The sequence below is a fragment of the Staurois parvus genome, unplaced genomic scaffold (assembly GCF_062004578.1).
Source record: "Staurois parvus isolate SC_StPar_1 unplaced genomic scaffold, SC_StPar_1.0 ptg000263l, whole genome shotgun sequence".
NCBI classification, from domain to species: Eukaryota; Metazoa; Chordata; class Amphibia; order Anura; family Ranidae; genus Staurois; species Staurois parvus.
This window is the reverse complement of record NW_028318059.1, coordinates 4,599,620-4,626,507: the sequence shown is the minus strand read 5'-3', so window position 1 is coordinate 4,626,507 and position 26,888 is coordinate 4,599,620. Positions and strand designations below refer to the sequence as shown.

Genomic DNA, 26,888 nt, shown 5'->3' with positions numbered 1-26,888 from the left:
TAAACGGCCTCCCCGCATCCTGCTTGTGTGCGCTCCCTGGGAGCGCGCAGCACCGCGATCCGGTGCCCGCTGTGTCCTCCGGACACAGTGGAACACCGATCGTCAGACGGGACCTCTGTACGTGGTCCCGATCATGTGATCACTGATTGGCCAATCAGTGATAACATGCAGAGTAGTAAACAAGATTTCACTTGTGACATCATTGCTTACTATGTGTGAAATCTGTGATCACAGAGGTCACATGGTACAAGGCTATTCACAACAGCCTTGTACCATATGACAAGCTGTGACCAATCACAGCTCACTCAGTAGTTCTCAATGAGTGCAGGAATGCACACAGAGAGAAAGAGAAATGATTGCTTTTACATCCTATATGGGTATAAAAGCAATCAGTAAAAAAAAAAAAAAAAAATCTTCATCACCCCCCACAAGTAGTACAGTGTCACCATGGTGACACTGTACTGCTAGGGTGACAGTATGTAAAAAAAAAATAAATAAAAAATAATATAAAAAAATAAAATAAAAATGTAAAAAAAAATGTTTAAAAATTATAATTTTTGGTTATAAACTAATTTGTTTTTTTTTGTTTTTTTGCTAAAAAGATAACGGAATACATGTTGGCAAAGCAAAGATGTATGATGAAATATTATTTATTTGCAAGGAGAAATGATTGCTTTTACATCCTTTATGGGTGTAAAAGCTATCGGTGTAAAAAAAAAAAAAATCTTCATCACCCCCCCCCACAAGTAGTACAGTGTCACCAAAAATTATAATTTTTGGTTATAAACTACTTTGGGTTATTTTTTTTTTTTTACTAAAAATATAATGGAATAAATGTTGGCCAAGATTTATGATTAAATTTTATGATTTATTTGCAAAATTTTATAAGAAAAACACTTTTTTTCAAAATTTTTGGACTTTTTAATTTACATAGCAAAAAAAATAAAAATCCCAGTGGTGATTAAATACCACCAAAATAAAGCTTTATCTGTCTCAAAAAAATGCTAAAATATTCATATGGGTATAGTGTTGCATGACCGCGCAATTGTCATTCAAAGTGTGATCGCACTGAAAGCTGAAAATTGGCCTGCACAGGAACGGGGTAAAAGTGTCCGGACTGGAAGTGGTTAATAAACCCCAGTGAATGTGAAGACTAAATTACTGCCTTTCAGCCACCCCTCACTGCTACATCAAGGGGTTAGAGACTTTCTCTGTGTGTTAAAGTGTATCTAAACTCCCATTACCAAAAATATTATATATTGCACTCTCCCAGTCCTTGTATGTGGTATCTGAATTTTTTTTTCATCTAGTGATCCTGTCACTTCCTGTGCTAGGCTGACAGCTTATTTACTGTACTCTAGGGAGCAGCAATGTGGGAGTAGCTGCTGTATCTCACCATAGGACAGAAAGTGTGTTAGGAAAAACAAAACAGCCTTCCCTCTCCTCCTCTCCATAAGGTGATCTACAGTCAGCGTCCACTTTATTAGGTACACCTTGCTACCGAGTGTGGTCCTCTGCTGCTGTAGCCCATCTGCTTCAAGGTTCAATGTGTTGTGCATTCCGAGATGGTATTCTTCAAACCTTGGTTGAGCGGAGTGCTTATTTGAGTTACTGTTGCCTTTCTATCCTCTTGAATCAGTCTTCCCATTCTCCTCTGACATCAACAAGACATATTCGTCCACACAACTGCTGCTCATTGGATATTTGTTCTTTTTTTGGGCCATTCTCTGTAAATCCTAGAGATGGTTGTGCATGAAAATCCCAGTAGATCATAAGCTTTTTTAAATACTCTGACCAGCCCGTCTGGCACACACAACCATGCCACATTAAAATTCACTTAAATCCCCTTTCTTCCCTATTCTGATGCTTATTTTGAACCTCAGCAAGTCGTCTTCACCACATCTAGATGCCTAAATGCATTGAGTTGCTGCCATGTGATTGGCTGATTAGCAATTTGTGTTACGAAGCATTTGAACAGGTGTACTTAATAAAGAGGCCGGTGAATGTATAACCAAATGCTTCTAATGGTAAATTTAACAGACAAAATGGGAGCAAATAAGATAAATTGATTGTGTTTCATTGATTTTAAAGTGATATTAACCACTTGCACTCCTGAGGATTTACCCCCCCTTAACCACTTCCCGACCGGCCGTTGTATATAAACGGCCGGACGGTGGCAGTACAGGGTCGGGTGGCCGTTTATGAATGGCCTCCCCGCACCCTGCTTGTGCGCGCTCCCTGGGAGCGCGCAGCACCGCGATCCGGTGCCCGCTGTGTCCTCCGGACACAGTGAAACACCGATCGTCGGACGGGACCTCTGTACGAGGTCCCGATCATGTGATCACTGATTGGCCAATCAGTGATCACATGCAAAGTAGTAAGCAAGATGTCACTTGTGACATCATTGCTTACTATGTGTGAAATCTGTGAATGATCACAGAGGTTACATGGTACAATGCTATTCACAACAGCCTTGTACCATGTGACAAGCTGTGACCAATCACAGCTCACTCAGTATTTCTCAGTGAGTGCAGGAATGCACACAGAGAGAAAGAGAAATGATTGCTTTTACATCCTATATGGGTATAAAAGCAATCAGTAAAAAAAAAAAAAAAAATCTTCATCACCCCCCACAAGTAGTACAGTGTCACCATGGTGACACTGTACTGCTAGGGTGACAGTATGTAAAAAAAAAAATAAAAAATAATAATATAAAAAAAAAAATAAAAATGTAAAAAAAAATGTTTAAAAATTATAATTTTTGGTTATAAACTAATTTGTTTTTTTTTGTTTTTTTGCTAAAAAGATAACGGAATACATGTTGGCAAAGCAAAGATGTATGATGCAATATTATTTATTTGCAAAATTTTATAAAAAAAAACACTTTTGTTCAAAATATTTGGACTTTTTCATTACATAGCAAAAAAAATAAAAATCCCAGTGGTGAATAAATACCACCAAAATAAAGCTTTATCTGTCTCAAAAAAATGGTAAAAAATTAATTTGGGTACAGTGTTGCATGACTGCACAATTGTCATTCAAAGTGTGATAGCGCTGAAAGCTGAAAATTGCCCTGGTCAGGAAGGGGGTAAAAGTGTCTGGTCTGGAAGTGGTTAATGACCAGGCCTTTTTTTGCTGTTTGGCGTTGCACTAATTCAAATGGTAATTGCACGGTCATGCAATGCTGTACCCAAACAAAATTTTTGTCCTTTTTTTCACACAAATAGAGCTTTCTTTTGGTGGTATTTTATCACCTATGCGCTTTTTATTTTTTGTGCTATAAACAAAAAAAGACGAAAAATGTGAAAAAAAACAATATTTTCTACTTTCAGATATAAAAAATATATCGTAAACTCAAAGTTAGTCATAAATTTAAGCCAAAATGTATTCTGCTACGTTTTTGGTAAAAAAAAAAATCCCAATAAGTGTATATTGATTGCTTTGTGTGAAAGTTATAGCGTCTACAAACTATGGTATAGATACTGTAATTTATGCCTTTTTTTACTATACAGCACTGCACTAATTCAAATGATAATTGCACGGTCATGCAATGCTGTACCCAAATAAAATTTATGTCCTTTTTTTCACACAAATAGAGCTTTCTTTTGGTGGTATTTTATCACATGTGCGCTTTTTATTTTTTGCGCTATAAAGAAAAAAAACAAAAATTTAGAAAAAAAACAATATTTTCTACTTTCAGCTATAAAAAAATATATCGTAAACTCAAATTTCCTCATAAATTTAGGCCAAAATGTATTCTGCTACATGTTTTTGGTAAAAAAAATCCCAGTAAGTTTATATTGATTGCTTTTGTGTGAAAGTTATAGCGTTTACAAACTATGGTATAGATAATTTGAAATTTACACAGATTTTACTTTCTGACCGCCCATCACATCTTTTGAGGTGCTAAAATACCAGGATAGAACAAACCCCCCCAAATGACCCCTTTTTGGAAAGTAGACACCCTAAGCTATCTGCTGAGAGACATATTGGGGTTTATTTACTAAAGCCAAAATCAGACTCCCTTCTGCATAGAAACCAATCAGCTTCTAACCTCAGCTTGTTCAATGAAGCTTTGGCAATGAAACCTGGAAGCTGATTGGTTTCTATGCAGAAGGGAGTCTGATTTTGGACTCTCCAGCTTTAGTAAATAAACCCCATTGTGTCCATGGAAGATTTATTTTTTTTCCACAAGTTTCTGGAAAATGACAAAAACATTTATTTTTATTTTTTTTTTACACAAAATTGTCATTTAAATGATTTATTTCTTGCACAAGCCATGGGTATATGTGGAATTACACCCCAAAATACATTCTGCTACTTCTACTGAGTATGAGGATACCACACGTGTGAGACTTTTTGGGAGCCTAGCCACATACAGGAGCCTGAAATCCAATGACCCCTTTGAAAGCCTGAAGGTGCGTAACTTCTTCATTTCACTTCCTCACTACCTATCACAGTTTCGAAGGCCCTGACATGCCAGGATAGCACCAACCCCCTCCCAAATGACCTCTTTTTGGAAAGTAGACACTCCAAGGAATTTAAAAAGAGGCATGGTGAGTATTTTGCAGATCTCTTTTTTTCTCATTTTTCAGGTTTTGAAATATATTTGAAAAAGAAAAGAAAAAATATGTTTTTGTTTTCTTTCTTCATTTTCCAAAAACTTGTGGCTACAAATGAGATCTGCAAAATACTTACCATGCTTCTTTTCAAATTCCTTGGGGTGTCTACTTTTCAAAAATTGGTCATTTGGGGGGGGGGGGGGTTTGGTGCTGTTCTGGCATTCCAGGGCCTCCGAAACTGTGATAGGTAGTCAGGAAGTGTAATGAGGAAATAAAGCCCTTTAAAAGCCTGAAAGTGCTTATTGGATTTTGGGGTCCTGTACTTGGCTAGACTGCCAAAATGTCTCTTACCTGTGGTACCCCCATACTTGGGAGAAGTAGAAGAATGTATTTTGGGGAGTAATCCCACATATACATATGGCTTGTGTGAGCAATAAATTATTTAAATGACAATTTTGTGTAATTTGTTTTTTTTTTTTTTTGTCATTTTCCAAAAACTTGTGGTAAAAAAATAAATTCTTCTACTGATTCAACATGCCTCTCAGCAAATAGTTTTGGGGTGTCTACTTTCCAAAAAGGGTTCATTTTGGGGGGTGGGGGCATTTTATGGCCAGCACTAGAAGTTTATGCCACACATCATTCACTCTTCTAACCACCTGAAGACCAAGCCTTTTCTGACACTTTTTGTTCACATAAAAAAAAATCAGTATTTTTGCTAGGAAATTAAAGTGAACCCCCAAACATATATTTTTTTAGAGCAGACACCCTAGTAAATAAAATGGTGGGTGCTGAAATTTGTTATCTCACATATTACTTACACAGTGATTTTTCAAACGCAATTTTTTTGAAAAATATGCACTTTTTTTAATTTTAATGCACAAAAACACAATATATTGGCCAATAATTTGGTATGATATAAAAGATGATGCTATGCTGAGTAAATAGATACCAAACACGACATGCTTTAAAATTGCGCATGCCCTGTGCAATGGCGACAAACTGCATACATTTTTAATATCTATAGGCAACGCTTCAAAAGCCTTTACAAGCTACCATTTTAGATTTACAGAGGAGGTCTAGAGCTATAATTACTGCCCTTGATCTGACGTTCATGGCGATACCTCACATGCATGGTGCAATCGCTGTTTCCATACTGACACAACGCCTACGGCCGCAGGTGTGCGGATGGGCGAGGGTCCTTTTTTTTTCTGATTTATTTAACTATTTTTACACTGTCCCTTTAATTTTTTTTTTTTTTTAATCACTTTTAATGCTATCTCAGGGAGGGGGGGTGGCATTTTCTCTCGCTGCTTGTAAAAGCAATCCTGCAGCTAATTAGCCATTAGGATTGCTTTTACATTAAAGCACATCGCTGGCTGAAAAAAACGATACCAGGATGATGCCTGCAGCTGCAGGCATCACCCTGGTATAACCATTCAAAGTCCAGTGATGTACGTCGCTGGTCCTTGTTGGGTGTATATGCTATGTTCTTTTTTTTTTCTTTATGCAGCCTGTGTGCTGAATGGGAAAAAAAGAGAAGAAATCTCTGCCAGAAAAAGTGTGTGGTATGCCCACCATTAGAATACCTCCCTGCATCCACCCACTTCTAATGGTGGGCACACATGAAATGTGCCAACAAATATAAAATATATATGCCGAAGCATAGGGGCCATCCACCCACTGGCCACCCCAGGCCCGCATGCTTCGGCATATATGCTCTTTTTTTAACTGCAGATGAAAAATCTCATCCGACAGCGCTGCCCACACTGATTTATATCTATTCTGAGAGCAAGTTCCTGTTGCTGTCAGAATAAACACGTCAGTGCTGCAGCTGAAAGCATTCCTGCAAACAGAAATGGTTAACAATTAAACAGTAACAATAAAACAGTAAAAGTAGGACAATCACAAAAATTACAACAAAAAAAAACTTTATTTTTGGTTTTTTAAATTTTTTTATTTTTTGGGGGGGATTTGTACTTTTAATTTTTTTTTTTTTAACTTTTTTTTTTTTTCAAACTTTAAACATTTTTAAAACAGATGGTAGGGTCTCTCCAAATGCAATAGCCAGTTTCCTGACTATTTAACATCTTTCGAGACCCTGTGTAAATGTGCCCTGAACTGTGCCGTGCTGTACCCTATACTAATAGTTCACTAGTGTATGGTAGAGGCGGAAGCAGGGCTTGACGCAGAGGCCAGGTTGGCCAGGACAGGAGCGACAACAAAAGCTGCTGTCACGCCTAATTCCACATTTGGTACAGACAAGACATCTTTTTTGGGGTCTTCTTTGGGTTGGGGTACCAGGAATGGTATCGGGAAAATGTCTCTTATGCAGCTGGCTAACTGCATCTGGGATGGGGGTTTGGGGCGCAGCACCTTCTGGATACATCTCTGATGATCTCTAACTGGAATTTTAGGTAGGATTCACTATGTCCAGTTGCTTTGTAGAGAACAAAAGCATTATATACAGCCAATTGAAATAAATAAACAGACACTTTTTTTTGTACCAGCGTCTGGCTTTTCGGGAAACTAAGTACGGCTTCATCATCTGGTCGTTGAAGTCCACCCCTCCCATGTTAAGGTTATGATCGTGGACACAGAGGGGCTTCTCAACAACACCAGCTTCCCTGGCAATTTGGACGGTCGTATCTTCGTGAATGGAAGACAGGAGGTAAACATCCCGTTTGACCTTCCACTTCACTGCGAGCAATTCTTCGTTTCTCAAGCAGGCTTTTTCCCCCTTTCTAAGACGGGTATTTACAGGCCGTTGGGGGAAGCCCCGGCGATTAGGTTGCACAGTGCCACATGCGCAAATTCTCAGATTGAACAAATGTCTAAATAGTGGCACGCTTGAATAAAAATTGTCCACGTATAAGTGGTACCCCATATAGAAAAAGGATGACGCCAAGTCCCAGACTATCTTGCCACTGCTCCCCATGTAGTCTGGGCATCCGGGGGGGCTCCATGTGACTATCTTTTCCCTCGTAAATCCGAAACTTACATGTATAACCTGTTGCCCTCTCACAGGTCTTATACATCTTGACCCCATATCTGGCATGCTTGCTGAGGAGAAATTGTTTGATTACAAGGCGGCCAGAAAATTGAATGAGGGACGCATCGATGCAGATGTTTTTATGGGGAGTATACATATCTGCAAATTTTTGGTTAAAGTGATTTACGAGGGGCCAAATTTTGTGGAGCCAGTCAAATTCAGGGTCACTCCGAGGACGACTGAGTGTGTTGTTGTAGAAGTGCATAAAACGCATTATCGTCTCATAGCTACAGTTGCAAGAAAAAGTATGTGAACCCCTTGGGATTACGTGGAGTTTTGCATGAATTGGGCATAAAATGCGCTCTGAACGTCATCTAAGTCACAACAATAGAAGAACACAGTCTGCTGAACATAATACTACACAAACATTAGATGTTGCCATGGTTTAATTGCACATAACATGTAAACATTCACAGTTCAGGGAGGAAAAAGTATGTGAGGCCCTAGCTTAATGACTTCTCCCAGAGCTAATTGGAGCCAGGAGTGAGCCAACCTTGACTCCAATCAGTGTGATGATATTGGATGTGTTGCTGACAGCTGTCCTGCCCTTAAAAACACACACCTGTTTTGGGTTTACTGGTTTCAAGAAGCACTGTCTGATGTGAACCATGCCTTGCAGAAAAGAGCTCTCAGAAGACCTACAATCAAGAATTGTTGACTTGCATGAAGCTGGAAAGGGTTACAAAAGTATCTCCAAAAGCCTTGATGTTCATGTGTCCACGGTAAGACAGACTGTCTACAAATGGAGAAAGTTTAGCACTGTTGCTACTCTCCCTAGGCGTGATTGTCCTGTAAAAATGACTGCAAGAGCACAGCGCAGAATGCTGCATGAGGTAAAGAAGAATCCCAGAGTGTCAGCTAAAGACCTACAGAAATCTCTGGCACATGCTAACATTTTTGTTGACACATCTACAATAAGGAAAACATTAAACAAGAATGGAGTACATGGGAGGACACCACGGAGGAAGCCATTGGTGTCCAAAAAGAATATTGCAGCAAGTTTTCAGTTTGCAAAAGAGCACCTGGATGTTCCACAGCACTACTGGCAAAATATACTGTGGACAGATGAAACCAAGATTGAGTTGTTTGGGAAGAACACACAACACTATGTGTAGAGAAAAAAAGGCACAGCACACCAACATCAAAACCTCATCCCCACTGTAAAACATGGCGGAGGGAGCATCATGGTTTGGGGCTGCTTTGCTGCCTCAGGGCCTGGACGGATTGTTGTCATTGATGGGAAAATGAATTCCAGAGTTTATCAAGACATTTTGCAGGAAAACGTACGACCATCTGTCCGCCAACTGAAGCTTCGCAGAGGATGGGTGATGCAACAGGACAATGACCCAAAGGAGGGTCCACCAGCTATTAAGTCAAAAGGTTCACATACTTTTTCCTCCCTGCACTGTGAATGTTTACATGTTATGTGCAATTAAATAATGGCAACATCTAATGTTTGTGTAGTATTATGTTCAGCAGACTGTGTTCTTCTATTGTTGTGACTTAGATGACGTTCAGAGCACATTTTATGCCCAATTCATGCAAAACTCCATGTAATCCTAAGGGGTTCACATACTTTCTCTTGCAACTGTATGCCTGGCCATGGCAGTAGAGAACATGGATATATGAACAAGCGGGTCTGTGGACCAATACAACTGCAATTGATTTTTTTTATTAATGCCCATGTTGAGGGTTAGGCCCAAAAAAACTTTAAATTTTGAAACCGTAATGGGTTTCCATGCGAATGGTTTGGCAAGGTTTAAATTTGGGTTGGCGGCGATAAATTGTCGTGCATATAAATTGCTTTGATCCACAATCAATGCATAAAGATCATCTGTGAAAAACAGCTTAAAAAAAAATCACGGGGAGTATTTAAATTTGCTGTTTCCACCTGAATTCCGGGTTGGGCAGTGAATGGGGGAAGTAAGTGTGCTGCAGAATTTGTGGGCTGTCAATCGGGATTTGCAAGCACATCCGGAAGGATACTAGGGGCTCTACGGACCTGTCTGCGAATTCTTGGTGCCCGTGGGACAATACTTGTGCTCGCCACCGCACCAGCTTGTACTGCACTTATGGGACTCGCCACGTCACCAAGTGATGCTGCAGTGCTGCTATGTATAAGACCAAGATGTACTGGGCCGCTGGTGCTCGCCAGTTCACTATAAGGTAGTGCTGCACTAGTACTGACACTCTGCTGCATATGAGAGTCATCATGCATTTGTACCACCTCAGCAACCTGGAAATGGGGTCGGGTACACCTGATCTTAGCAGGGACCACTTCTTCATCGTCTGAGCTTCCTGTCAGGGTGCCGCTGCTGTCTATAGGTTCGTATTCTGAGCCTGATTCTGTCAGGTAGTCTTCCCCTTTGCTCTCACCTGACATGCTCAGAATCCTATAGGCCTCTTCACTAGAGTACCTTTGCTTGGACATTTTGGCCACTAAATTTACAGGTACCTAGTGCGACTCACGGGAAAAAGAGCGCCTGGCTGTCAGGGACTGGTTGAACCGCTACAAAAAATTTGCAAACAAGTGCTAACAGAGATCAGGCCTGATTCTGTGAACACTGCGGTTTTGTGTGTAATGTATCAAGTGACAGTTATCTACTGACACTGCACTTGCTGGGGGAGAAGGGGGAGCGTAGGGGCTAAACGCAGGTGCTGGCAGGTGTCGGGGGTGATCCCGCTAACACTTGAGTTTTTGGGGATACTATAGTAATGTGAACTCTGGTATAGCGCTGATCTGATCAAAGATATTGATCCAGTCAGACACTATACTAGCAATGGAGGTTTAGCGTGACCGTGTTTTTGGCAATCAAGGGGTCAAATGTGATTACCTGTGTACTAGCGGCAATCTTACGCTATCTGGGAGGGGCGCTAACTGACGCTAACACTATCGGAAGTCACCAGTGACACTAATACAGTGATCAGTAAAAATCTGTTCACTGTAATCAATGACACTGGTGACAGGGCAGTGAAGGGGTTAAATGGGGGGGGGGGCGATCAAGGGGTTAAATGGGATTACTGGTGTACTAGCCGGCAATCTGGCGCTATCTGGGAGGGGCGCTAACACTATTTGAAGTCGCCAGGGACACTGATACAGTGATCAATAAAAATCTGTTCACTGATCAATAACACTGGTGACAGGGCAGTGAAGGGGTTAACTGGGGGGGGGGGCAATCAGGGGGTTACATGTGTCCTGGGTGTGTTCTAACTGAATGTGTAGTGCTTTTGTACTCACATTTCTTCTGTCTTCTTCTCTCTCTGGGACGAATGTGCCCAGCCAGGGAAGAATGACATCATATCCTGTCCTGTGTAACTGTCAACACAGGACAGGATAGGACAGGGACCGGACATCACTGGCTGAAACCAAATGATTGATCCCTCGGGGATCAAATTGTGACACCCGCGGGTTGGCGGGAGCGTGTGCGCGCGCCCCCTGCCCGCAATAATCTCAGGAGCACGTTTTAAAACGTGCTTTTGCGCAGCCGTGCCGCCCTGCAAACGTTTTTATGCAGTGGCTGGGCGGCAAGAGGTTAAACCTTCAGTTTTTCAGGCACTTTCAGCAACTGAGTTGATTTTTGCCTATGTTCCAGTTTAACCACTTACCCTTCAGAGGATTTACCCCCTTAATGACCAGGCCTCTTTTTGCTACTCGGCGCTGCACTAATTCAACTGATAATTGCGCGGTCATGCCATGCTGTACCCAAACAAAATTTACGTCCTTTTTTCACACAAATAGAGCTTTTTTTCGGTGGTATTTGATCACCTTTTTTATTTCTCGCGCTATAAACAAAAAAAGACGAAATTTTGAAGAAAAACAATATTTTTTACTTTCGGCTATAAAAAATATATGGTAATAAATTTAGGCCAAAATGTATTCTGCTACATGTTTTTTGGTAAAAAAAACATCCCGATGAGTGTATATTGATTGCTTTGTGTGAAAGTTATAGCATCTACAAACTATGGTATAGATCAGGGCTTACAATTTCCACTCGCCTGCTCGCATTTGGCGAGTGGAAATAACATGGGGGCGAGTGTTATTGTTGGCTACTCCTTTTCGATTACTGACTGCTCCTGCACCTTCTATCACTCCCTTTTCTTTTACCTGTCAACTGTACTGTATGAGGTTCTCCCGCCTCCCCCAGTACTTGTGTCCACTTGTGTACATGTGCCACACATCACTCTTCTAACCACCTGAAGATCAAGCCTTTTCTTGTTTACATAAATAAAATCTGTATTTTTTGCTAGGAAATTAATTTAAACCCTCAAACATTATATATTTTTTTAAAGCAGATACCCTAGTGAATAATATGGTGGGTGGTACAATTTTTCATGTCACATAGTACTCGTGCAGTGATTTTTCAAATGCAAATTAAAAAAAAAAACCTTGCATGGTGCAACTGCTGTTTACATACCGGCACAGGGTCAACGATCACGCACACAAGTGTGCACGTGCGTGGGGGGGCAAGGGTGCTTTTATTTTGATTTTTTTAAAATTATTTTTACACTGTCCCTTTTTTTTTTTTTTAATTTTTTTTTTTTTTTGTGGATCACTTTTAATGCTATCACAGGGAATGCAAATATCCCATATAACTTCAATGGACATTGTCATATATTCTTTTTTGAGAAATCTGGGGTCTATCAGACTCTAGATACCTCCTATGCCCTTACATTATCTAATCAAACCAAGATCGTGTGATCAGATGCTTTCCTAATTTACAAATGGCGCTGTTTATATCCTGCGAAACTGAAGTGATGAAATAAATAAAGATGTAAAAGTGAGCGCTCTAAAACAGCAGCTAATGCACCAAAGGTAACCAATCTAAAACCTTCATCAATCAAATAAATATATAAAGTGCAGCGCTAAAATGGCAATAATAAATGAAAGTATTTCAAATAATCATAAAGTGACAGTTCGTGCAGATCTTGGTGGAGATAGTAACAATAGCGATCCTGTGTCGGTGCTCCCAAAGTAATATGGTAAGAGTGCGCACTCACCAGATACGCAATGTTAATGTGCATTAAAGCAGTAATGGTCCCCTCTAGGTGTTGGATGTGGTCCTGGACAGGGAAGATCCTCTCTCTGCATGTAGGTGGTGCTGTAGGAGATCTCAGAAGGCGATGAAACCAGGCAGCCGGAGGCCCCTTTAAGGGGTGGATGGATATGGAAGTCTATATGACAGGATCTCCTCTCTGGATGATTACACAGCACTGGATCCGAGTGGCTCTGAAAATGAGTTCCTCCACATAGGAAGCCCTATATTTAAAATGTGATTTTGCACACCCGTGCCACCCTGTAGCAGTATTTCTGCTATAGGGCGTTCCGGAAGCGGTTACAGAAGCAGTTTGTTACAACGCTGCATTATTTTAACTGACTATTGCGCGGTCACGCAATGCTGCAACAAAATGAAATTTACATCATTCGCAATACGTGTAAATTTGTTTACGTGAACGTTATAGCGTCTACAAATGGCGGTATAGATACTAGATTTTTTTTTTTTTATACTAATAATGGCGGTGATCAGCGACTTATGATGGGACTGTGGCAGACATTCTAACACTAGGGGGGAATTGACTTGGGGTCATTGACATCCCCAGTGACACCAATACAGTGATCAGTGTAAAAAAAACAAAACTGACACTAATGGCACTGGGGAGGAATGGGTTAACCTTTGAAGGCAATCAAAGGGTTAACTGCATAAGGGGCATGTTTCACTAGGGGGCGGGGGTGAGCAAGCCTCCTTTTCCACATTTTGGTATGTTACAGCCTTATTTCAAAATAGATTAAATTCATTTTTTTCCTCAACTTTCTACAAACAATACCCCATAATGACAACGTGAAAGAAGTTCTTTGGAAACCTTTGCAATTTATTAAAAAGAAAAAAACCACATGCACATAAGTATTCACAGCCTTTGTTCAATACTTTGTTGAAGCACCTTTAGCATCAATTACAGCCTCAAGTCGTTTTTGAGTATGATGCTTCAAGTTTGGCACACCTATTTTTGGGTAATTTCTCCCATTCCTTTGCAGTACCTCTCAAGGTCCATCAGGTTGGATGGGGAGTGTCGGTGCACAGCCATTTTCAGATCTCTCCAGAGATGTTCAATCAGGTTCAAGTCCGGGGTCTGGCTGGGCCACTCCAGGACATTCACAGAGTTGGCCCGTAGCCACCTATTTCTTATGTGGGCTTAGGGTCGTTGCCCTGTTGAAAGATGAATCGTCACCCCAGTCTAAGGTCCAGAGCGCTCTGGAACAGGTTTTCATCAAGGATGTCTCTGCACATTGCTGCATTCATCTTTCCTTCGATCCTGACTAGTCTCCCAGTTCCTGCCGATGAAAAACATCCCCACAGCATGATGCTGCCACCACTGTGCTTCACTGTAGGGATGGTATTGGCCAGGCGGTGAGCGGTGCCTGGTTTCCTCCAGACATGACGCTTGGCATTCAGGCCAAAGAGTTCAATCTTTGTTTCAGCAGACCAGAGAGTTTTGTTTCTCATGGTCTGAGAGTCCCTCAGGTGCCTTTAGGCAAAGTCCGGGCGGGCTGCCATTTGCCTTTTACTGAGGAGTGGCTTCCATCTGGCCACTCTACCATACAGGCCCGATTGGTGGAGTGCTGCAGAGATGGTTGTTCTTCTGGAAGGTTCTCCTCTCTCCACAGAGAAACGCTGGAGCTCTTTCAGAGTGACCATCGGGTGCTTGGTTACCTCCCTGGTTAAGGCCCTTCTCCCTCGATCGCTCATTTTGGCCGGGCAGCCCGCTCCTAGGAATATTCTTGGTGGTTCCAAACTTCTTCCATTTACGGATGATGAAGGCCACTGTGCTTATTGGGACCTTCAATGCTGCAGAAATGTTTCTGTACTCTTCCCCAGATCTGTGTCTTGATACAATCCTGTCTCAGAGGTCTGCGGACAATTCCTTGAACTTCATGGCTTGGTTTGTGCTCTGACATGCACTGTTAACTGTGGGACATGTGTTTTTTTTTCCCCCGTTTTTTAATTTTTAAGAAATTGCAAAGATTTCAAAATTAACTTCTTTCACATTGTCAATATAAGGTATTGTTTGTAGAATGTTGAGGAAAAAAATGAATTGAATGCATTTTGGAATAAGGCTGTAACATAACAAAATGTGGCAAAAGTTAAGTGCTGTGAATACTTTCTTTATGCACTGTATACTGTACCTGACTAAACCCCCAGGATTATCACTGTAGTAGACACCACTACTTCAGGGTTCTTTACTTGCTTTCAGGTCCTTCATCGAGCAGCTGCCCTGCAGCATTGTTAACACAGGTGCCATTCAGAGGTAGCTTTGCACTTTCTGAATGAATGCAAAGCATTTTTTGAGCAAAGTGGAGAGGCGGGGTGATGACGTCATGCTTTCCACTTCATCCAATCGGAGAACACTTTGCATGTATTGTGAAAATGTACAGTAATCTCTAAATTGCGCCCGTGCCTAGCAGTTGACCTGTTTTCACAATGGAGATCAATGGAGTAGAGGTGTCTATTACACTGATTTCCAGCTTCTAGAGGGATCCACTGTTATTGTATATGCATAGTTACATTGGCCCAATATAACTACTGTATGTATAAAATATCGAAACCTGGAATTCTTTTTTAAGCAGATGCAATGACCACTGCCCTAGGTTCCTTTTTCAGGCGGGTTCCTTTCTTTTGGAGCATCCTGTGGAGAAACTCTTGCATGCAGAGACTAGAGTTGTGTCTCCTATATAGAGTTGTGCATCACTAGAAACACACAGCACATAGCCTAGGATGGCAAAGCACTCCACTGCTTCTCCCTCTCCAAGCGAACAGACTGCTTTGAAACTGCACTGTCCAATGTTAACTCTATCCTGTGAAGACTAAAATTTCAGGAAAGCACCACTAGGAGAGCAGGAGTCAACTTAATTGAAAGTTGTAAACTGCAAGTGTTACTGAGGAATGTTTATTTTATTCTGTTCAATGTGTTAAGCTAAAAGTAATATTAAATTAAAGTGATATTAAAGCTTCCAATTTTTAAAAATTAAAATAACTAGGGATGCACCGAAATTTCGGTGGTCACATGGAAAAAATGCACTGTTACAGGTGCCGAAAAAACCCTGCCGCTCGATAGTTCTTACCTGAGAAACCATCGAATGATCCCGGCGCTGGGCATAGAGATGAGTGAAGGAAAGCTGGCCTACACTCATCTCTATGTCCTTGGAGGAGACCGGAGCGATGTCACTAACGGTTTTCGGCCTTTTTTTAAATTTTTTTTTAAAGCACTAGATCAATGCTTTTTTTATTTTATTTTATTTTTTTTGATTCAATGCTTTACATTATAGAAGAGAGATGTGGGGTCTTAATGACCCCATATCTCTCCATAAAGAGGACCTGTCACTAATTATTTATATCACAAGGGATGCATGCATTTCTTGAGATAAGAATAAAAGTGATTAAAAATTTAAAAGGGACTGCAAAAAAAAACAAATAAAAAAAAAAAAGGTTTAAACTGCCTCCGCCCCCCCGTGCTTGCACGTAGTGGTCAACGCATACGTAGGCCATGCCCACATATGTAAATGGTGTTCAAACTACACGTGAGGTGTCGCCACAGACGTTGGAGCAATGGCAATAATTCTCGCGCTACACCTCCTCTGTAACTTTACACTGCTAAGCTGTAGAAATTTTTAAATCATCAGCCATGGACATTTTTAAGTACCATAGTTTCACACCATTCCACGAGTGTGCGCAATTTTAAAGCGTGACATGTTTGGTGTCTATTTACTCGCCGTAACATCCTCTTTCATATATTACAAAACAGTTGGGGTGTGTGTATGTATGTATGTGTGTGTGTGTATATGTATGTATGTGTGTATATATATATATATATATATATATATATATATATATATATATATATATATATATATATATATATATATATATATATATATATATATATATTTTTTTTTTTTTATTTTTTTTTTCTTTATCAAAGTATTTTTTTCCAAAAATATATATTAATTTTGAAAAACTGCGCATTTTGTTTTCAGTTTTTGGCCAAGTGCGTTTTGAAGTTACAGTTTCGGCACCAGAATTTTCATTTTGGTGCACCACTAAAAACAACAAACATGTCATACTTACCTGCTCTGTGCAATGGTTTTGCACAGAGCAGCCCCAATCCTCCACCTCCTGAGGTCTCCCACCAGAGCTCTCGGCTCCTCCTCCTTCTCCGTGTGCCACCTTACTCCAGAGCCCCACTGTCTGCGTCTGTTAACACTCCATCCGCATAGGATTTGATTGAGAGGAGCAACAGCAAATGACTACTGCTGCTATCAATCTGCCCAGTGAAGAGAGAGAGACGCTGCTCTTGTGTGGATCGCTGGATCAAGATTGGGCTCAAGTAAGTATAAGGGGAGCTGAGGGAGGATCATCTATAACAGAAGAACCTTAAGAACCATTTTAACCACACCAGTCTTTTGTTCCACCACATTTGTACAGGATCATTCTTGGTTTCATCATACAGTTTTTGTTTTTCCTTGTCTTTTTGCAAAATAAAAAATACATGCATGAAATCGCTATAATTCTTTTTTTTTTTTTTTTTTTTTTTTTTATTCCTTTCAAGGTAACTCTACATAATGTCTGTCTTTCGCTCAGGTGTTCTGGTCCTAACCTCTCCTCTATCTGCCTTGTCTGTGAGACTGGCACCAATTTTAGCCTCTGCAGCAAAGATTGTCCAAGACACTCTTTATGTTCACCTCCAACCAGGACTGTTGCTTACTGGCTCATCTCAACCCAGCTCCACCTACGTTCCAGCCTCTACCGAAGTCTGCAAGCTAATTTCTAAACTATATTCTGATGCAGATGTCCACTCTAACCTGGATGTCCGTGTGCTTTTAACCAATATTAAAAACCAAAGTAACAGCCAGCAGAACCTCTCATCTGTGCAGAACCTATCCAACCCTCCAGAAGTGGTTCTTACAGACTTTCAGACCAGTGATGGTGGACAGTACAACCCTGCCAAGCAGCAGCTGGAGCGGTATGCAACAAACTGTTATAGTTGTCATCCAAACTTAATATCAGTATTGCTGTATCCAGATTATGAACAAGCAGATGATAGTGGTCCTGAAGAACTAGATGGTGGAAGAACACTACTGCAGTGTCACAGTGAAGTTGTGGTGGGCGGAACATTTGATAGGTTGCACAGTGCTCATAAAATTCTATTGAGCGTTTGCTGTTTGCTGTCTGAAAGGCGTGTTCTCATTGGTGTTGCTGACAAGGAGCTTCTTGACAGTGAGTAAAATCATCATTGTGTTCAAGTGGTCCTAGTTAGACATATCTTTGGTCTAAGGTAAAACTTCTGAAATTCACACATTTTCCAAGCAATCACAAAACACTATATAGTGATACCATTTTTTTCAGATTTTCTTTTCCTCTTTATCTAACCTTTTTTCCCTGCTTAGTTTTGGAATTTAGTTTTGTTTGTTTTTTTTTAATTTTGGAGATGTCAGTTTTTCACATAATATACATTTGTGTTCACTTGTGTTGCATTGTGGACAGGTTGCATTTTAATGCATGGTAAATGTACACAGTGTTGCAATGTGAACATGGCATATAGAAAAACCATTGTTCCAGCTATGTGCTCTTAAAGTGTTACTATACCCAGAACCCTGTATCCACTATATCTGGTCTCCCACAGTACACAGAATATGAAAATGCAATTTTTTTTAGTAAATATAAACTGCTAAATACCTTTTCTCATCAGAAGTTAGAGCAGTCTTGTGGCTTCTATCAGTGTTCAGCCAAGCACCAGCTAAAGCTTGTAGGAGGAGTTTTCTTTCTGCTCTAGGAGGATGCAAAAACCCTGAACTCTGTCTGGACAGTGCTGATTGGCCCTCTGCTGATCACATGCACTTTCCCAAGAAAACAAAAACCTCTAGCAATACACACCAAACTGAGCATGTGCAAAATGCCTACGGTTCAGTCTGTCTTATCAGGAAATAAGAGGTGGTAGCTTGAAAAAGGGGAGGAACAGAGAGGAAAGGATCAAATGGCCTTTTTACACAATGCAGAGGATTGACCCCTTAGCTTCTTCAGTGAGTATAACCAGCATGCTTTACTGCACATACAAGCCGATTTTACTGTTGTGGGTTTAGTAACACTTTAAGCCCCGTACCCACGGGACAAATATCATTAGAAATAATCTGTTACAGTAGAAATCAGCCGACTTTCATCTCTTGTGTACAGCTGCTTGTCTGACAGAAGACGATCTCACGCTCTGTGTGTAAATGGACACACAAAGCTGCAGCAGTGAGCCTGCTTGAGTGCCCCCATACCAAGCTGCTTGCTATGGGGGCACTTGTCAGAAGGGAGGGGGCCAGGAGCGCCAGTGGGGGACCTGAGAAGAGGAGGATCAGGGCTGCTCTGTTGAAAACCACAGCACAGAGCAAGTAAATATAACATGTTTATTATTTTTAAAAAAATGCCTTTAATATAATTTTAAGTGTGCAGGTTACTGCACATGATGTGAACAAGCTGTTAAAGTGCTTTTACTGTTGGTTCAGAATATTTAAATGCTTAAGTGTGCATAGTCTGGACACAGGTTTACTTAAATGTCTACCATCCAGGTACTAACCAGGTCTGACCCTGCTTAGCTTCTGAGATCAAACAAGATCGGGCGCATGCAGGGTGATGTGGCTGTGGACGGCCAAGTGTGCTTAGACCAAAAAGATATTGTAACCCCTCCGTATAGCAATTCAACCAATAGTGAACATGTGAAGTAAATAATAAAATACCATGAATATAATGACAACTCTTGTAACTGTCCCAAAATAGAGTAATAGAAAATTCCAAAGAGGGTAAAAAAAAATCAAAAAATGTGAAAAAATATATAAAAAATAAATGTGACTGTGATCTTTAACGCATGACTCATAACTGTAAAGTGTAGATGACTCACTCACCAGTTCTTTTGACCCCGGTTATAGTGGTCAAACGCGCCTTTGGTTATATAAGGAACCGCCCTTTCTTGTTGGATTCTCCATTTTTCTTCCCTCTAAATCTCCATGGATTATAGCCAGATATAAGGGATTTTAATAGGTTTTCCAGTAATATACTTTAGGTTGGTTTTATATATTCCTGCAACGGGAATGCAGCTGGCCAATGAATGAATCAGACAAGTGAATAGCTTATCTAAGTGTAGTACTTTAATAGGAATCAAAACCACATAGACAAAAATATTCCATTCACTTGTACAGGTGCTTGCAAACCAGCACCAGTGTTTTAGGCATATAGGGTGGTTTAGGGTGGTTCCCTATATAACCAAAGGCGCATTTGACCACTATAACTGGGGTCAAAAGAACTGGTGAGTGAGTCATCTACACTTCACGGTTATGAACATGCGGTAAAGATCAGTCACATTTATTTTTTATATATTTTTATATTTTATATATATTTTTTCACATTTTTTGATTTTTTTTTTTTACCCTCTTTGGAATTTTCTATTACTCTATTTTTGGACAGTTACAAGAGTTTTCATTATATTCATTGTATTTTATTATTTACTTCACATGTTCACTATTAAGGAAAATTGTAAAAATATAGTGAGCGCTCTCAATAATTAGCAGCTGAACATTTAAGGAAAACGCATAAAAGTCCCAAGAAATATATATATACAAAAAATGCAGCGCTATTAATATATCATGAATGGTAATGATGAGACACAGTCCAATAAAAGGTGCTCGTTGATTCCCGGTGCAAATGATAAGAATGCGCACTAACCAGAAAGCGTATAGGTAATACGCATGTGAATAAATATCCTGAAGATTCCCCTCTCCTTTCTGGTCTGATCACAGGAATAGCTGGAAAGAATGAAGCTCAAGTGCCCTCGTGTGGTGAAGATGTGGTCCAGCAGGTCAGAGAAATCTCTACCAAGATATAGTTCCCCCTCTCAGGAGCTGACACAGGAATCACTTGGGGCTGTAAAGGTTGGAGGTGAGCACAGACAAACACACATGTGAAGAAATCAAGAGCAGCAAGGAGAAAGAAATTGAGATTAGTAGGAAAACCTGATCCAGAATGTGAAGAAAGTGTAACCAAAGTTGATAAGTCTGTTATCACAACACCACCTAGAGTATTTCAAGAAAGCCTGCCATCACCTGCTCGTGAACGCTTCTCCAACCTTTACAGCCCCGAGTGATTCCTGTGTCAGCTCCTGAGAGGGGGAGCTATATCTTGGTAGAGATTTCTCTGACCTGCTGGACCACATCTTCACCCCACGAAGGCGCTTGATCTTCATTCTTTCCAGCTATTCCCGTGATCAGACCAGAAAGGAGAGGGGAATCTTCAGGATATTTATTCACATGCATATTACCTATACGCTTTCTGGTTAGTGCACATTCTTATTTTGCACCGGAAATCAACGAGCACCTTTTATTGGACTGTGTCTCATCATTACCATTCATGATATATTAATAGCGCTGCATTTTTTGTATATTTACATGTTCACTATTGGTTGAATTGCTATACGGAGGGGTTACAATATCTTTTTGGTCTAAGCACACTTAGCCGTCCACAGCCACATCACCCTGAATGCGCCCGATCTTGTTTGATCTCAGAAGCTAAGCAGGGTCGGACAATTTTCAGCTTTCAGTGCTGTTGCACTTTGACAATTGCGCGGTTATGCAACATTTGTACCCATATGACATTTTTTATCTTGTTTCTTTCACACAAATAGAGCTTTCTTTTGGTGGTATTTATCGCCCCTGGGTTTTTTAATTTTTTTCACAAAAACAAAAAAAAAGCAAACAATTTTGAAATACAAAGTTTTTCTTTGTTTCTATTAAAACATTTTGCAAACAGATAATTTTTCTCTTTCACTGATGTGCGTTGATGAGGCTGCACTGATAGGCGGCGCTGATGAGGCGGCACTGGTGGGCATTGATGAAGAAGCACTGATATGCAGCACTGATAGGCGGCACTGATGGACACTGACTGGTGCCATTGCTGGGTGCCATTGCTGGGTGGCACTGCTGGGTGGTATTGCTGATTATCAGTGCAGATCTTCTCTGTCACATATGCCGGTTATTGGCAGTACTTTACTCGCGCTGTCACAGTGTAAGAAAAGTGCTGCCGATAACCGGCAACTGTATTTACTTTTTGATCTGCTGTGTCACTGGACACAGCTGATCATGTGATAAAAGGCTGATTGGCCTTTTACCTTATGTCATCAGCTGTGTCCGGTAGGACACAGCGATTACCAACAGCGTCGGGTTTGTGCCTCTGGGGGCATGCAGGGGGCACGTTCTGGGAGGACGTCCATGGACGCCCTCCCAGAACTGGACAACCGCACTGTAGCCATCTTTCGGCTATAGCGCGGATGGTAAGCGGTTAATGTATTTTTATGCATGTTATTTATCTGTAAAAGCCTCCCTTGTGTGGACATTCAAAAGCCATATGACTGCTGCTGGGTGCTGCCATCTTGGATGTGATTGTCACTAGTCCCAGCAGACTCAGAGCTGTCACTCAAGTGATGCACTAATATTATTATTAATATTTAATTTTGCTCCTTCCCTAACAGCTACATTAGGACTTTAAATAAATAGAATCTTGCGCACTGCTATGGATCACAAAACTAGTGCACCTGATAAAAACTATGTAATACCCAAATCATAAAATAGCTGCTAGGCACAAATACCCTCTCTCATCAGGCAAAATAAAAAAAATAGTGAAAAAAGTGCAGCGCTACAGATTATAAAACTAAAAACAAAACATGATCATTGACAACACGATGAATAAATGAAAGTCCAAGCACAATTCTTCTAATAGAATTTTTCTTTCTGCCGTGATCACAAAGTGCTCCAACTAAAAAAGTGCTCAATTCCTCCACCAGATGTCTGCTCACCTCCAGCAGTGTGACCTCACATATAATATGTTTGGTCTAACTGCTCTTTTGGTCCAATGCACAATGGACACTGAAGATCAACTTGATGAATAAATGGATGTAGCTATCTCACTCCGAGTACATCCCACTTCAGCAGTATACCTCATAAATAAAAGAGCTCTACATAGTACAACCCATCCCCCCCAAATGACCCCTTTTATAGAAAGTAGACACCCCAAGGATTTTGCAGAGGCATGTTGAGTCCATGGAACATTTTATTTTTTGCCACAAATTTTTTTTGAAAATTACAATTTTTTTTCTTTATTTTTTTTTTAATTTTTTTACACAAAGTTGTCAATGATATATTATGTTTAATGATATATTGCTCATGCATGCCACATGACCACCGGGTCCCATTCACCGGGATCTTCATTCCGCTATGTCCGCCGGTCACAGCAGTCATGGGAGGTGGGAGTCCTGTGTTGGTACAACCAGAGCGATGTATGGGCACATCACTTTGCCTGTAGCTGCTGCCCTGCCGCAGTACATTGCGGTGGGCGGTTGGGAAGCGGTTAAAGTGATCCATGCTGGATCACTTTTCAGAAGGCAGTTGACAGATGAGCGGGGAGGCAATATGTTGTCTCCTCTCTGCCTGTTTCAACCCTATTAAGCCTGCACCACAACACCCCAACCATGCACATTGCATGAGGTTGCAAGGAAGCCCTAATTCACCTGAATGGGTCGTGTTTATCAGAGGTGTATTTTTTGCTGTGGCATGTGTACAACCTCATCTCTCAGCTTTTGCAGTTTAAGTTTGGAGGTAAAACCATAGCTCAACAATGTGTTTACCTTACTTGGTAGTCACTCTCCCTGGAGTAGTCAAACTTTCTAGCTAAATTATAAGCGCATTTCAAGTGAATAAACATTTTTTGGAAAAGAAAAACACAAATAAGCATTTCAAATACATCTTTGTTCAATACTTTTACAAAAGTACAATTTTAGCAAATTAAGGTGGATTAAATTAAGCAGATTAAACAAAGTGAGAATAAATCCCCCCAGCGTGAGTTGTCGTCAGATCTAGTGTCCCCATTGGAAGATTTTTCCTCAATTATAGAGAGGGCGACTCTCCCTAATGGGGACACAAGCTGCAAAACAAATCTGACAGGTGTTCTAATCAATCTCCACTCTATCCAAGCAGAACTAGACCCTCCTATACTTTACAGCGAAAGCTGCCATTGTAGCTCCTATGTGATCTGCAGTTGCAATGGTGCTGCACCATGCAATCAGTTCAAACACTTGATGGCTTGGCAGTTCGGTTGAGAGCACAAGCAACTGTGACAGTTATATTCAAGGCATGCCAAGAATGATAACTGTTTTGGGAAACCGTTAAATTGATGGGTTTAGTTCTACTAAGTATGCAGATTTCTGGAAAAAAACAAATCTTTGCTGCTACTCATAATTGGGAATCCAATCAGGTGAACCTTATGTCTGCTCCAACATAGTCATCACATGCAGGATGGAGGTTCTGTTGACAAACATGAATGCCTACAACTAAACACTATATTAGACAAATAATATGGGGTACAATGTATAACTGAAAATCAATTGTGGTATAACTAGAGTATCATCCTGAAAATATGTAACAACTAAAACATGCCAAAAATGGGATTTTAGGTTATACAACTAGTAATCACAAATCAAAGGTAAAGAAACAAAAAAAAAGATTTCAAACAAGCTTTATTACAAAATTGCTTAAAACCATGGATGGTACATAAATATTCTTAAATAAAAGATTTTTTGTAAAAGAGATACATATACTGTATATCCTTGAGATGGGTCAACGTATGTCGCGTGTTTGTCCCGCTTCTTCAGGACCACAAAGGAAATTGTAGTGTACATTAAATTGTGCAGAAATATTAAAGTGATCTCTAAAAGAGAAAACAGAACATTAACAAAAGTTTTTTTTATTCATAATAATGTGCCATAATTATACCATATATGTGTGTTACAAAAAACTATAATCAAATGCATATCAAATTGGCAGCACAGATACATGTGAAACATCTGCGTTTTTTATGAATATGAAACTATAAATATATAGATGTCACATATAGTGTATACAATATATCTAGGGATGTGACTTGTCTAAAGCTTCAGTAATCATTGCAGTGGTGCCAGAACCTTGTGCCTGCCGGCTCATGGGAGATATATCCAGATATACTGACATCCATAAATGGTTACATTTCAACAGCACTCACCCATGACGTCTTGTTAAAAGCATTCCTCGCGGGCAATATATGCTCATATGGAGGAACTGCACTAACAATATAGATTTTGAAAGACAAGCACAAATCTTACAACAGAGATTCTTGCAACGTGGGTACAGTAGAAAAAAAGCATACCAACAAGCCAAACGTAGCCCCAGAGATCTTTTGCTATTCCAGGGAACAGACACCAACACACCGTTTTAAGATTCGTCTTATTATTGAGTTTTAACAACCAATTGGAATGAATTAGGTCCATTCTTGAGAGACATTGGTATGGGGGACAATCCATGTTTACATCAATTCATAGATGAAAAACCACTTACTTTTCGTAGGAATAGACCTTTACATGATTTATTGGTGTCAATCCATTTTTACTTCTCAGTCTGAAGGGATCTATGTGATTTCCCCCCAGAAGTGCATTTTCAAGTGCAGCAACAGTGAATATTGCCAATTCATCAATGAGAGTTGAGGTGTCCTTCTGCCCACTTCATGGGTGTTCAAACCGAAAAACTTTGTAATATTGCAATACTATTGGAATTGACTATTTGTTGACATGTGGGTGCTGGTCATATTATGTCGGGGGAAAATGAAATGCATATTTAGAAAAATAATCAGACCATTTCACAGACATGGTCTTGTGGAAAAACCTATTGCAAGATATTTTGTTACTGTTCATGCATACAAACCCTATACTTTAAGATTTATGGCTCTGGATCATATACCCCCCCCCCAGGTGGGAATATCGATCGGATAATTTTACAAACAGAAACTAGATGAATCCTATGCCTGGCAGCACTAAGGTTGTTGGTTCGAATCCCAGCCACGGCACCATCTGCCTGGAGTTTGCATGTTGTCCCTGTGCCTGCGCGTGTTTCCTCCGGGTACTCCAGTTTCCTACCACACTCCAAAGACATGCTGGTAGGTTACCTGGATCCTGTCTAAATTGGCCCTAGTGTGTGTTTGTATAAATGTGAGTTAGGGACCACAGATTGTAAGCTCACTGAGAGTTAGGGACTGATGTGAACCTACAAAATACATATATAGGGCTTGACAAATCTTAGGTGCCAGGTCACCATGGCAACCAGAAATCGCAACCTGGCACCTGGGCACCGGTCAGCCCACTCACACCGGCAACTACCACTGCTCTACTCCCTGGACATGCAGCTCCCCAGGGCAATCAATCCTCTCTACCCCTTGCTGGTCTCCAGTTTTCCTGGAAGCAGGCAATAAGCTGAGCTGGAGTCCAGTGTCTGGCTGTCAGGCCCGGTGTGAGTGACAGTCGGGGTGGCCAGGCTTCTCTCCTCAGGTATCCCCGCCCCCAATGCCCGAACAGGGTCCAAGGGTGAGCCAGCTTTGTTGGCTTATTCTGCCTACTGTGCCCGAGGCACATCACCGCCAAGCTGGACTTGCTCCCCCCACAGCTCACCTGGTGCGCACACCGTAATATGCGAAGGAGTCGGCGGGGGGTGAGATGGCGGGCCTGGTGGCCTGTGTGCTTTGCCGTGTGACCTCCACCTGATTGAGTGGGCGGACTGGCAGTACTACCTGCAGGAGCTTGATGTGATGGAGGTGTTCTGGTGGAGGATGGAGCAGCCTGGGCTATGCCTGTGAGAGTGTGTTTGTGAGTGTGTGTGTGATGGAGAATGGAGCTGCCTGGACTGTATTTTTGCCTGCTATGCCCGTGAGTGTACACAAACGGGGAGGACCAGACCTGGGTTGTATACAGGGGGGAGGATCAAACCCAGGACATATACAGAGGGGGAGGACAGGACAAGTGTGTATACGGGAAGGGGGTGGTGTCAGATCCAGTGTGTATACAGAGAAGGGGGGAACCAGGATATGGGGGGGGCAGGGCTTGACAAATCCAACGTCACCATGGCGACCATAAACCACGTTTCGGCCTTCCACCAGCCCACTCACCACCAGCAGCAGGCGCGAGCAACTCCCATTGCCCGAAGCCCCAGACATGCAGCTTACCCACAGCAGAGCCAAATTTTCTCTCTTCCTCTCCACACCGGCACCCCTGTGCACTCTCCACCCCCTCCCCCAGCAGACCCACCATTACCGTGCAGAAAGGCTTCCCCACACTCCCCTCTCCCTTGACACCAGCCAATCAGTGCATAACATTGCCCACCCCTCCTCCTCGCTGCCAGTCCC

The 26,888-nt window shown here is 41.1% G+C and overlaps 1 protein-coding gene across 5 annotated transcripts in view; it reads left to right on the top strand.

Annotated features, from left to right (window-relative positions):
- Positions 1-26,888, top strand: part of COASY (Coenzyme A synthase) — a 223,500-nt gene that overhangs the window by 17,815 nt on the left and 178,797 nt on the right. For 3 of the 5 annotated variants that reach the window (XM_089681298.1, XM_089681296.1, XM_089681299.1), the window contains exon 2: positions 17,212-17,879. In XM_089681298.1, coding sequence (XP_089537424.1) covers positions 17,225-17,879 — 655 coding nt within the window. In that variant the 5' untranslated portion in view covers positions 17,212-17,224. Of the gene's footprint in view, positions 1-7,069; positions 7,231-17,211; positions 17,880-26,888 lie in introns of those variants that run through there. The other 2 variants (XM_089681297.1, XM_089681300.1) reach the window with 2 other exon arrangements.